At 37.5% G+C, this 14,302-nt stretch overlaps 1 protein-coding gene across 1 annotated transcript in view; it reads right to left on the bottom strand.

Moving 5' to 3' along the window:
- The window catches only part of INPP4B (inositol polyphosphate-4-phosphatase type II B), a 380,123-nt gene that overhangs the window by 63,187 nt on the left and 302,634 nt on the right, over positions 1 to 14,302 (bottom strand). Inside the window, exon 21 of the mRNA XM_087437582.1 lies at positions 10,450 to 10,547. Coding sequence (XP_087293708.1) covers positions 10,450 to 10,547 — 98 coding nt within the window. The remainder of the gene's footprint in view (positions 1 to 10,449; positions 10,548 to 14,302) is intronic.

Here is a 14,302-nt window from a genome sequence, read left to right as displayed (position 1 = left end):
AGGAGAGCGAAGGATCCGTACAGCAGGAAAGCATTTAAGGCAGAGGAAATAGCCAATGAAAAAGCCCTAAGAAACAGCAAGAGGCCAGTGTGGAGCAGAGTGAAGCAAGAGAGGGAGAGAGAGGTAGGAGAGGAGTCAAAGAGCAAATTTTTTGCTAGATTATGTGGAGCCTTAGACACCATTGTAAGAACTTAGGTTTTTACTCTGCAAAAAAATAGGGGGCTATTGGAAGAGTTTGAGGAGAGACATGATTAGATTTTCAGTTTTAAATGATAACTTAGGCTGCTGATAAGATTATACTGAATGAGGTTGAGAGGGGAAACAAAGAGACTGGGAGGAGTCTACTGCCATATCTGGAAGGAAGAATAACAAGGGCTTGCAAAGAGTAGGTGATGAGAATGGGGGTATATATTTTGAAAATAGAACCAATGAGATTTTCTGATGGACTGGAAGTAGGGTATGAGAAAAAGAGAAGAGTCAAGGGTGACTCCATTTTTTTTTTTCTGCCAAAGCAACAAAAAAGTTAGAATTGATAAAAATTGAAATGGGGGAGATTGTAGGAAGAGCAAGTTTTTAAGGGCATATCAAGAACAAACTTTGAGGTGTTGCAAAAGATATATGAGTTCAGAGAAGAGAGATGGGGTGGTGATGTAGGCATGAAGGTCAATAATTAATAGATGGTATTTAAAGCAATGAGACCGTGTTCAACAAGGGAGCAGAGTAGACACCATGGACTGAATCCTGGGACACTCCAACATTAGAGATCAGAAAGATAATGACGAATCAGTAATGGAGACTGAAAAGCAGCTGCCAGAGAGAGAGTGAGAGCAATCACAGAAGTGTGGTGGCCTGGAAGGCAAGTGGTGAAAGAGGGAAAAAATAACCATGTCAAACCTATCACTAGATCAGTTAAGATGAGGACAGAGAACTGAGCATTGGCTTTAACAACACAGAAGTCCTGACCAAAACAGTTCCAGTGAAGGAATTAGGACTGGGCAGAGGGAGTAGTTGGGCTGCAATGTAGCCACACAAAGGCCTCACATGATCCCTCAGGGTAGTGTCAAATTGAGGCAAGGAGTCAGCCTTTATATTTCCTCTTGGACCAGTCATTAGACTCAGGCTGACTGGCGAAGTGGAGGGGATGTGACTTTGAGTTAAGCTGCCCTCCTCAGCCAAGGGCAGTTCTTGGAGAGGGACTCAGTTAAGAGTGTTCATCTGTCAGCCTCTCAGTGGCTGCGGGAATGAGGGTTTCAATCCTCAAGGGTGGAGATGTGGGCCGTGCACCAGAGCATCCACTGTAGTGCAATAGAAACTGCATGCTTCACCATCATGGCTCCCAGCAAAACAGCCGGCCGTGATGTGTAAGGTGTTCACAGGTGGTGGGTGCCAAGATCATTGCTGCTCCTCTCTTTTACCATTTTCATGAAAACAACAAAAAAAGAACCAGTTCCAGTGAAGTTATGTGGACTAAAGGCTGACTGGAGTGGTTTTAGCAGAAAAACAGGTGGAGAAAAATTAGAGCAGCTAGTGATCTTCAAATCTCCCTTTTATCTGCTGTTTTTGGAACATTTGCAACCTTAAGGTAGTCCTGCATGATTTACCCTCTACTGTCAATCCCTCTTACTCATCTTTTGTACATCTATGCAATGCCAAACATATGGAAAATATGTGCAAAATTCCTCAGCCATCTGAATGTTTCCAAATACACATATGTTTGAAATAAAATAAGCAAAATATTTGGATGACTAACTGGATTTTTCATTTGTATATTTGGATGTCTACATAATACCAAGTTGAGATGTCTATAAAACAGAAATTATTAGTAGTAAATTAATTACATAATAGTAATTTATAGTTCCTCTTGGAAGGATATTCATGTGTTAATTTAAGAAAATGCTTGTGTCTTCTTATATCGTATATCTTCAAGTTTGTTAAAAATACCCCACAAAATCAGTAATATTCAGATTATTCTTTGTGATTAGGAAACTTAGACACATTAACTTAGCTTGACAATAAATCGAGGGACTCTCACATTGAAGAGAATCATGATTAGAGCTGAGTTGCTTTATATACACATTTCACTGAAGTCAATAAATGTTTTTTAAACAACAAACAAATAAAAGATACAACAGTTTTAATATTCTGGGAAATTTCACTTTCTTTTGCATGCATGTCTAAACTATAAGTGCAAGGCAAACACAAATTTACAATTTGATAGCTAAATCTATAACATCTTACAAGTCTAAGCTAGTGGTTCTCAAATCTTACTGTGCAGTGGAATCACCCGGAGGACTTGTTAAAACACAAATTGCTGACCCCACATCCAGATGTGGATTTGTTTGAAATTAGTCTTGTGGGTAAAAGGGAAGGAGAGGTGCTGAGAGGCAAAAGGGTAGATTGTGCTGGTCAACTGCTGATTTGCTCTCATATCTATCTGTACCTTTTCCCATTCTGCTCTCTATCACAGGAAACCTCATTTCCCAGGCTACTTGCTGCCCTCTGACTTTTATGTTTGGGCAATCAAGACAAGGTTAGGGGCCGGCCCTGTGGCTTAGCGGTTAAGTGCGCGCGCTCCGCTACTGGCGGCCCCGGGTTCAGATCCCAGGCGCGCACCGACGCACCGCTTCTCCAGCCATGCTGAGGCCGCGTCCCACATACAGCAACTAGAAGGATGTGCAACTATGACATACAACTATCTACTGGGGCATTGGGGAGGAAAAAAAGGAGGACGATTGGCAATAGATGTTAGCTCAGAGCTGGTCTTCCTCAGCAAAAAGAGGAGGATTAGCACGGGTGTTAGCTCAGGGCAGATGTTCCTCACAAAAGAAAAAAAAAAAAGACGAGATTAAAGGGAAGGAGGAAGCCAGAAGGCAGTATATTTCTCCTCCAATCTCTCTGCTTCTTATGAGTCTCTTGAAGTGGTAGTGGCTTCTCCATGGCTCCAGATCCCACTGGGGCAACTTCTCTGTCCATGGTCTCAGCTTCTGCTGGACACCTCCCATCAAAACTCTAAATACCGCCAGGTGTCCCCAGCATTTGTGCTCTGGTGACACTACACCTAGGTCCCTTCAGCACCTAGGTTAGTAGCAGCTTCCTGATATTGCTACACTCAGGGTGGCTACACCAATCCCTGGTTAATTTTTCCCATCTTCTTCATGTCTACCACCAATACTCTGCAGTCAATTCCTAGAATGCTTGTTTTCCTGACTGGGCCCTGACTAATACAGTTACTAAGAAGTTGGCATTATTTTTTATGTTACCACAGTACAGCCTAGGCTGGCATATCCTGTTTAATTCAGATACCCTTCGCTATCTGATCCTGTTGACAGGTTAATCTCTTCTTGCACAGCCTGACCTCATCCCTAAAGTTTATAGACATGAGAAAGGAAGCAGAGAGAAAAGAGATAGTGAGAAAAGAGAGAAAGGTGATGAGGGGGAAGAGTCTAACAATACTTTTTGTCACCAAGATCTGAACCTTAGTGGACAGAATAAAATAGTAGCCTCTGATATCTCTGCTCTGTAAATGTTGAGAGGCTGTCCTAATGTTCAGAAAAGGTCTCTACATAAATGTGAATCATTTAGGGGAAATCTAGTATTACCATATGTGGAGAAAAAGTTAATAATTTACAAATTTACTTTGAAACTTGGGAAATACTTAACCCGTATCAGAAAGTCCTTTTGCTAATCAGAAACACTCAGATTGTTTGAAGACCTTTTGTGGGGTGTGTGAATGAGTGTGAGTGTGTGTGTGTGCGCGCACGTGCATGTACATATGTCAGTGCATGTGTTTGTTAATATCCTTTGATATATTTGCCTTACTTTCTTTCCTCATTTTATAAATTCAGGTCATTTCCAGGGCCTGCTAAGGTCTGGGGAGCCAGGCTCAGGATAGGTGATAGTCTAAGGATAGACAGCTCAGAAAAGCAGGGACAAGACACATAGCTTATTCTGAGAAGGTGAAAGCAGCACCTTTAAACTTGTGGCAGCAGTGAACCACAATGCCACTGTCAACATACGTGGGCTCCAATTTTAGGTTAATATTCAGATACACCCCTTTTTGTTTATGGACCTTTGCCCATCAATGAGCCCCAGATAGCTGATGCTGTCAGTATTGATTCCATCACATATTTTCTGGTCTGCAACAGAGCTCATAAAAAAATCACTAACTGAAGGAAATATCCATTTAAGTAGTCTGAATTTTCATTGATAAACAGAGCAGATGTGGTGCAACTCTTCTCTCTGATATATGCTCAGTATTCCAAGAACTAATTCACATGCTGCTCCTCAGTGATTTTATCCATTTGTAACACGAGATGCCTGTTAGCATGTGACAGCAACTGTTTTCCCACACTCTGCGGCATTGAACAGTAGGGAAAGTCCAACAGTGTGACTGTCGGAAGAAGTTTGCAAAGACCTACTACTGATCTCTTTCAGAGCACAATATACATTATAAATGTTGTACCTAGTTTTCTGTTTCTCAGCAATAGTCTGAAGCGTATCAGTTTGTAAGATTATTTTACATGGAGTACAATTCTGAATGATACCTTGGTAGCTCTGTGCTATTCATTCCTTCTGTAAAAAAAAAAAATCCAACAATTTCATTCAGGAAAGTATTATCATACACTTGTTCTAGGAAAATTATCTTGATTTATTAGAGAGTTCTTTCCTATATTTGAAAACCTTGCTAAATTTTCAATGGCTGTATGGCACTATACTTCTTAAAAGAATTATTAGATATTAAGGGTGAGTTGATCCCTTCTCTGATCTAACAAAATCCAATTTTAGATATCCAACATTGTATTCATAGTTAAGCTTTTCTTTTACATCTACTTTTGGGAAATCCTCTCATTTGAAGGTTTTCTCGTCTCAATGGAGTCCTGTTACTTTTTATATAATTTGTATTATTTTGGGTTTTAATATTTATTATAATTTTCTTTCAAATTTTATCCTTAACTGACCAGCTTTGCTCCATTGATTTATTTTTTAAATGAGAGATAAGATGAATCAAAATACTAAAAATGAAAAATGTTAACTAAAAATATAAGTTCGAAGGACACAAAAATATTTTGATCTAAATAAATCATGCCCTGTTAACTAAATGTTAGCTCAATAAAACTAAACATCAGAGTGATTGACACACAGGCACAGCTTTTATGAATTATAGTTAAAGAATTATATTTTAATTATTATGTTAAAAGAATTTAACAGGCTATCAGGGAAAATCATGACTGATCTGATTTTTTTAAAGTCAGTAAAGTGGATGCGAACAAAATCTTTTTTCAAGGCCTTTTCCTCTGAAGACTGTGGGAGACCTGACAGACGGTGGACCAGCAGGGGTCTGAAGACCAACCCCAAACTACACTTTAGACTCTTTCAAAACCATTTATACTCAGAACATCAATCCTAAAGAATTATCTGTGACCTTTTGGAATTCTTCAGGTGTTGAAGAGGACTCAACCAGGCATGGTAGATTTCTTTTTCCGAAAGCCAAAATACTACTTTTTGCCTCTCAAGCAACGTTCTGTCTCTGCATCACATGGGAGGCCTCGTCCTCTGTTCTCTCTTGGGGCTCCTTGTGGGCTTTCTGGCTAGTTCCAGAGGCTTTATCATTGCACCCTTCTACAGGAACTCTTGGCAGGGTCAAGAGTAGGCCCTTAGCGCCTAGCCACCGTCCTGCAATTTCCATCTGTCTTTAAAATTTCCATCTGGCTTGGAAAACTACAGAGAAATAAAAAAGAAAAACTCTCTCACTTGATTCTATTGCTTTCAGCCTATTTTTTTCATTTCTCTTTTAATCACTGTTAACTTGTTGAAGCGGATGGTTTTCCCTCTGTTTCTCTATTTGTGCAGCATGTGTTCTCTTCTTAAATGCCTGTGATGTGGTTTCACTGCATGTTTGTATTAAAACCACTCTGGTGAATGTCATCAATGACTCATAACCACCAAATCCAACAGTTTCTTTTCAATCCTTATTCTTCCTTCTTCATCAACATGTTAGTTATTGTTGCTCACCCTCTGCTGGTTGATATTCTTCTCATTTAGCTATGGTGATACTTGATGACCATCGACCTCTAGTAATTTCTCCATTTTTTGCAGGTTCCTTAGTCCTCTTTTCCTTATACTTATGGATAGTCTCCTCCTATCATGTGATGTTTTCTCACTTTCTATGTGGAATACATAGAAAACTATCTAAACAATTCCTCTAAAAATAATTATCCATAAAATATTAGGTTCTTATCCTATTTTCCTATTTCTATAAATGGAAAGAATGCATAGGATCTTTTATTTTTTCTAGTGCAGAAGTCAAATCTGTGGCAATGCATAACCACACAATGAATGTCAAAAATGACCAAGTAGAAAGTAACACTTTTGAACAACAACAACAAAACTAAATTACTCATAAAAAGGATCAACATTCCAAAACAGCAACTCATATTCTGGAAAGAGATTTAGAGTTAATGTAGATTATTCTTTGATCACATTGAGTCATTAAATTGTAAGCTCCTAGGGGCACAGACTGTATCTTATTCATCTTTCATCATCCATAGTGATTGGCACAGAATTTTACACATAATATGATCTCCATCAATGTCTGCTAAATTGAATGCGAGGCTTCTGGCAACAATTGCGAAAAAAAAAATACAGGATGAAATATGACAACAACATTTTTTTTTTACTTACCCTCATTACAAATCTAAGATTTTTTTAAAGTATTTTGTGTGCAATTCATACGCTGTAGTTGATGAAATACTATATATAAAAGAGGGATGTCAAGTATTGAGGAGATAGTTGACAACAGTTCACAAAAGACTCTGACTGTTTTTCCTTCTTAGCTCACAGTGCTAGACAGCCCACCCTCCCAGTGCTAACATAGGAGTCAACAAGTGGTAGCATTCCAATAGACCCATATGGCTATATCTTCCTCCTTTGTTTTGGGAAAAGGGCAAGAGATGGGTATTATTATCAGAGAGAGAACAGAGAGATTGGAGATGATGAACTGACGCTTGGTCACTCCTCATTTAAAGGGGAGAGAAAGAAGCATTTCATCTGCTCCTTCCACCAAAGTCAGGAACTCCGAATCATGTATAAGACGTGATGGTGACTCTAAAACATGGCACGTTTGTGCTAGTGATTTACACAACTGCTTTATTTTATCTTGCCAACCCAAAATTTAAATGTCCTAATGTTTTCAGTGGGCGTGAAAGGGGCCTTGAAAGGTTTCTGAGATCATCAAATCCAATAGAAGATCAGAACAAGAGGAGAGAGAAGCACTCATACCTGCCTCACTGTAGCTTCCCGTTGATCAAAGGGGCCAGTAAGTATCACAGGTAGGGCCTGAGGGGAAGTAGCTTCTGATGATTTACTGTGCCTTAGAGTCAGGGCAGAGAGAACAACTGTCTGAGAGCTGCATTACTGTACAAAGAAAATATGAAGGCAGAAATCCACAATGCCCAGTACCCAGACAGAGCAAACAGACCTCACAGTTAGCCACAGCTCTGTCTGATACCAATTTCAGATATATATCTCTTGCTTCAGAAGAAGACTGAGCAAAGATTCACAGGAAAGGGATTGCCCATTCTTGGGATCTCCATACTTGGCTTCCTTCTCTGTAACAGGCACTTCCCAGTTCTAGACTCCATGAATCCTCCAAGAGAGGGAAAGAGAGAGAGGCTGTCCCTCCCTACCAAGCCTTCCACTAGTGGCCCTTCTGCAGATACAAGGAAGATATACGGTTGGAGGATAATAACATTTGAATTTGATTGAATATTTATTTCAAATGACCTTGAGATTTTAAAATAGATTAGTCTAAAATCACCAGACAATGCTGAACACATTGAAAGGAAGTGAGGTATATTGTTTGGCAATATTAATTCTCGCCCCTTCCCCATTACTAACTCCTAAGGGGTGAGTGCTCAGTAAAGCTGATAGTAGTTATTAAGATAGAACAATTCCATGTGCATAGATTGCTGAACTGAGACTATTAATTGAATCTACTACATATGTAACAGAATTAGAGAATGTTTCAGGCAGAATAAATATTCTGGGTCATTAAAATTTCTATATAAGAAGAGTAAAAAGATGAGAGCTATTTGACTGGGAGTGAATATATAGGCTGAAATGGATTTATTCCTTAAATCCTGATTATCACAAAAGTAGAGGACATCTCTTAAGGTTAAAAAAGTCTTTTGGGAAGAAAGGGAAATTTTTTACTTCAAGAACATGTAGAATTTGACTATTTAATTCATAAATCATAAAAAATCAGCATTAGTTAAATTAATGGACAGCACATCCAAAGTGGATTAATAAATGAAAGTAATATGTTTAGAGGATTAACTTATCCTTTAAACATTGATACAAATTATCACTTGATTTCACTGTGAAAGAAAAATAATAGATTATATGGATTATGGGTACAGTCCAGCATGGTAGTTTTTTCCTCCTTAACAAATAGCCTAACCTCTATTCACACTCTTAATAAAGCTTTATGCTTTCTTCCTTGAATGGAGTGAACCCAAATGATGCTTTGGGTTACAATATTTCTGAATGAGGAATAACCCCATATATGTCAGTATAATTGCATAAATCAGGTTCGGACTTCTGTTATGGAAAACCACTGTCATACACCAACTTCACTCTGTGCCAAATCTATGATAGTGTTGTCTCAAAAATATATTAATATCATAGGAAACAAAATATCAGAAAAAATTCAGTATGTTAAGACAGCTGTCTAACTAATGAAATATAATTGGTTTGATGCAAAAGTCCATTCTGTTTTTAAGGATGAAATATGTATACGAGTTTTAAAAAGTTATATTTAATTAGCAATATATTATATGAAGTCTCATGTTCTTCAAATTTTTTAAACTTATATTCCTATAGTTTAAATTACTTGAATGTAGGAATTATTTTGTATTTCATATCTCAGATGATATTTCAACAATTACTTACACATATTTGGTTTTTAGGTGACATGATTGTTTATGTATAGTATTGAAATCCTTCATAGATTTTGCCAACAACCTACTTTTTAACATAATGTATGTTTTGAGTAAGGATGGCATATCATTGGTTCTCTAGTATTAATATGGATTAGAAATCATCTGGAAGGTTTATTAAAACACAGATTACAGGACAAGTCCAATAGATCTGCAGGGGGCCTGAGAATTTGCCTTGTTTACAGGTTCCCAGGTGATACTAATGCTGATCGTCCAGGGACCACACTTTGAAAGGACCCATATAAATACAAATCAAGTTTTTTGTAAAAATTCTGAGAATTACTTCCAAATTATAAGTAACTTATAAAAACAATTATCCACCAACATCCAAGTTATAACATACTCTTTTTTTCATTAATTACTAATGCAAAACAGTTTTATTTATACTATTAACTTTTCAAGTAATTAACAAACTTAAAATTCATAAGTATGCTGGCTGCCAAAGAATCTCCCTGTACTTAATTTCATTTTGCCATTAAAAAATAATTTATGTGAAATAAAATGATATAAAAACCGCAGGCGAAATTTTCTAACCATACACACATGGACATGCATATGCCATTGTAATATTTTAAGGCAAGATCATTGTGTTATGAAAAGACCTAAATACTCTGCCACCTAAGATATTTCAAACTAAGTATCAGAACGCAGATGAGTGAACAAATTGCCAGTGATTAGATGACAGGTAGACTTTTATTACAGCTTTTGGTTACAAATATTTTCTACTTTATTAAAACCTAGTTTCTTATCAATGTGAATATGTCAATATCTCAACATATTTATACTACTTATGGATGAACTCCAAATACATTCTTGATTTTCTAATTTTGGACTGTTCAAATGTTATGTGCTTAATTTTGTGGGGAAAAGAACTGCAGAATCGACTGACCAATGGCAAAAAAAAAAAAAAGAAAAATCCCGAAAGTGGAAAACACATTTCTATAGGCTTGGATGCCTTAACATTTTCACATAAATATTGGAATAAGTACATTCAATAAATTGGTTCCTTAGTTTATATCACTTTATATTACCTGTATAACTTGTATTCTATCTGATTTTCTCCTTGCATATGCATAATATATTTGATGTATCTTATAAATCAGAAACCTAAGTCTTTAATTTTACATGGCTAAGAATTATACAAACTTTCTATTAGACTCAGTTGAGATTTCTAATTATAAGTAGCTTATTTTTAACTTTTGGCATTTTCAAGTGGCTCTGAAATTAACATCCTAGCACGAGCAGCAGGACACAATCAAGAGTGCAATCAGGGCCACGAGGCAGGTGTCGGCCACGCCACCTTGGCAATCAGTCTTTTTGGCTCATATAATCTCAAAATTGCTGTCACATCCACCCTGTGCTTCTTTCTTCCATTGACCTATATGTCTGACCTCTCCTGAAGATTTATACTCAAGAAACTATTATTGTTGTTTTCTATAACTCGCATACTTACAATCAGGAGGCATCTTTTCCATAAATATCGTGTAATATTCTTTTAGAAGTTCAAAATTTTCCTGGTTAATACTTTCTTGCAAAGACACATCTCCAAATCTAAAAATGGAAAAAAGAAAATAGTTATGGGCTATAAAACAGCACTTGAAAGTAACACTTTTTATCTTCCTTTTTAGGTAGAGGCAACAGTTTCCCAAGGAAGGAGTCGCTCTTTTTTTAAGCGACATTGCACAATGCTGATTTCAAACGTCTTCCAGTCTCCACTGGCCCTGATCCCATCAGTCTCTTTTGACACAGCAAAATATTCTCACAATCATCAAATGTGAACCTGAAATGAAACACCAAATCTAAATCACCTGCCCCTGCGCCTATGCATAATTGATATGCTGTTAATGTTAGGTTCCTCACCTCAGCAGGGCTGTATCTCTGAAGATATAAAAATCCCTCACTCTCTCTTTTTATCCCTCCAATCTTCCTCTTCACCCGTGACAGGTTGAGGAGAGGTCCAGAAGACCAGGACTGGATGCTGGGTTGCATACAATCTTGTACACATCATCAATGCTGAAGGCACATGTAGTTCTTCAATCCCCCAGAGTAGTTCACTCCTGCGGACATTTTTTTCTGTCCACACCCTGGAGGCCGACAGCCTCTCTGCTGGGGTTCTTCTGCCTCTTTTTCAAGACAAAACTTTCTACCCATATATCACTGCCCTTGTGTTTTCTTTAAGCATTTCTCAGGTTTAAATAAAGTCCCTTTCTTTCTCTATAAAAGGATGCTATGTAAATGGCTTCTGATATATGTCTCCACCCAAATATCTCCAATCAAATCTGTATTTCTAGATGTCAATTGAAATTTCAGTGTGAATCATCCCACCCCACTTCAAATGCAACGTAACCAAAAACTGAAACCACGTCCTCCTTTTGTTTAGAAATAGACATGTTCCCAGTATTCTGCCATCAACTCAGGTTCAAAATCTAGGCATCCTTTTGGATTTCCTTTCTTTTCTCCACCCCACCCACTATTCATTGATCTTTTCACATCTCTGGTAGCCTTTCCTTCTTTTTCTTTACCACTGTCATTATATATTAGGTATTTAATTGTATCCTAACTGACTGGATACAAAGCCTCCCAAATACCCAAAGCCTCCCAAATACCCAAAGCATCTCAAATACCCAAAGCCTCCCAAATACCTAAGTGTGATGCCTCCAGGTTCCTTCTGTTTCAATCTATCCTTTACATCATGGGCAGATCATTCATTCATTCAACACATATTTATTTAACATCAACTATGTGCCAGGCACTGCATGTGCAATAAATGAAATGTTGGAGAAGTTAATCTAACACCCGTTTCATCATATCAGCTCACTAAACTTCACTGAATCTCCTCTCCCTGTAAGGACAAAGTCCAGTCTCCTGTTTAGCATCTAACTTCTACACAAAGGTTTCCAAAATCCCTGTGGGACTGTAGTTACACTCTTCTCCCTTACTATCAGTATTTCGATGCCTTTGGGACTTTTCACACGCTATTCCTCCTCTGACAAGAATGTCTTACCTTCCTTGTTGGCTTGATTAATTCCTATTCATCCTTCAAAGGATGGAAGCCTTGTGGAATGCTACTCATCTCCTCTATGAGACCTCTCTGATGAGATCTTCTGCCATCTGTGAATCACCTTCTTTCCTCCCCTATTCCTGTCCATTCCACATCTTTGTTTATCGCATGAGTCAAACTGAAATGTAGTATTTGTTGACCTGTCTTCCTTACTGGATGGTAAGTTCTTTCAGGACAGAGATTATATCCATTCATCTATTCTTCTTGCTATGTCCCATGCTCCCTGTGTCCCTCAGCTTGGCAGAGTAGTGCTTGGTACAGAGTCAATGTTCAATATCCATCTGAATTAAACTTGAAGGACAGGAATGTACACCCAGGAAAATCTACAGGAGAGTTTCCCTAAACTCTGAAACATACTCTTCTAACTTTTTCAGACATCATAATTAAGTGGTATTTTAAAAATGTCATCCTTGTTGGGGTAATATTAGTGTTATGGACTGAATATTTTTGTCCCCTCAGAAATCATATGTTCAATCCCTAACCCCCAATCTGGCTGTGTCTGCAGATGGAGCCACTAAAAAAGTAATTAAGATTAAACGAGGTCATGAGGGTGGGGCCCTGGTCCAATAGGATTAGTGTCCTTGTAAAAAGAGACACCAGACAGCTCATTCTCTTTCTCTCTGCACACACAAATAGTTCATGTGAGCACACAGCAAGAAAGCAGAAGAGAGTTCTCGCCAGAAACCAAATTGGCTAGAACCTTGATCTTGGACTTGGATCTAGAACCTTGATCACAGGCTCTGGAACTGTGATAAATAAATTTCTGTTTAAGCCGCCCAGTCTGTGGTATTTGGTTACCGTAGCCCAAGCAGACTAATTAGTACTTACTTATTTAAGAATGGACATATATATAACATAGGTTTTGGCTATGGGTAAATAGGTAGTAAAATATTACCCCTGAATTACATAACATACCTAACATGCATCTGTTGCCTGGTAAAGCTCAAAATTCAGAATCAGAAAAATGAGGCCAGAGAACAGAGAGGAAGTGATTTGCTCAAATCAGTAGCTGGTTGATATCAGAGTGTGTCCTGCTTCTCTTGTGGTTTTCTCTACTTTGCCATTTTATCTCCTTTTCAAGTCTCATGTGTCTTACATAGCTTCCAGGTACGAAAAAATGCATTTTTTAATATGCAAGAGAGATGAGAGAGAAGGGAAGGAAAGGGGCACTTTTTAAACAAAGTGACTAATAAGTAAAATAGTCACAATGACATGAATGATGCAAATTAACCTAATCTAGAAGGCTTGAAAATACAATGCTCACTATTCCTTGAAAAATTTGTACATGGAAAGTCTCACATCTCTCTCAAGGCCACCCTCACAGGCCTTAACTTATCAATTCAAACCCAAAACACTGTACTCTAGTGTACCAAAGAAGACATAATTACTTTAGAGTGCTGATTCTTTTTTCCCCAAATTGTATAATTTATGTTCATAAATATCATTCACCTCAAAGATCAAACTTGCTGTGAGACAAATATATATAGATGACTGGAATATAATCTGATCTTAGATATTGATTTGCAAAAGTGTTTAATTATTGTACAACACAGTCAATAAAATTATAGTCTGATTTATGCATACTATAAGAAAAGAGATTAATAGCTTCCACACAGTTTGAAATTAAACATACAATACAAAGCTTTCATCTAATTTTTTAACTGGCAAGAGAGAATTATGAAAAATTATATTGTCCAGGAAGTATCTTTTGGATAAGAGAAAGAGAACGAGAAATAGTTGGAAAATAGTAGATAAAAACAGGCACCTTGATCACCTTTGAAATTCAAGAGGACTATATATGTAGCAGTATTTTTAGTTTAGTAAGTGATATTAGTAAAGGCCTAAAACATACTACCAAGTTGTGGCAGAGAATACCCTAGGCAGTTTTAAACTGTTATCTATGGAGGAAGGAGATATTTGGAGAGGGAATTATAGATAAAGAAACATTTTAAATACTGAAGACTATCCAACTCTCCAAAAGTTTTGCCTATGGGGAAACTTCTCCAGCCAGGCCTTACAGCAAGAGGGCAACTCTTTTCTGTAAAATTTTTCAAAAATGCATTCCAGGAACCCCAACTCACATCCAGGTTTTCCATCATCTCTAAATCACATAAGTATGTGATTTACAAAAGTAAATCACATAAGATGCAAAAGTAAGTCCTCTGTTCAAAAAAGTGTTTTTGACAGTGACTCATAGGATCCCATACAGTCATTTGTTGCTTGATTGAGCAAGTAATTATGAAAA

Source organism: Ceratotherium simum, chromosome 12 (assembly GCF_057802395.1).
Source record: "Ceratotherium simum simum isolate JZ-2026a chromosome 12, ASM5780239v1, whole genome shotgun sequence".
Lineage (NCBI taxonomy): Eukaryota > Metazoa > Chordata > Mammalia > Perissodactyla > Rhinocerotidae > Ceratotherium > Ceratotherium simum.
Note: the sequence above shows the minus strand (reverse complement) of the source record. Positions and strands in the feature narration are given on the sequence as shown.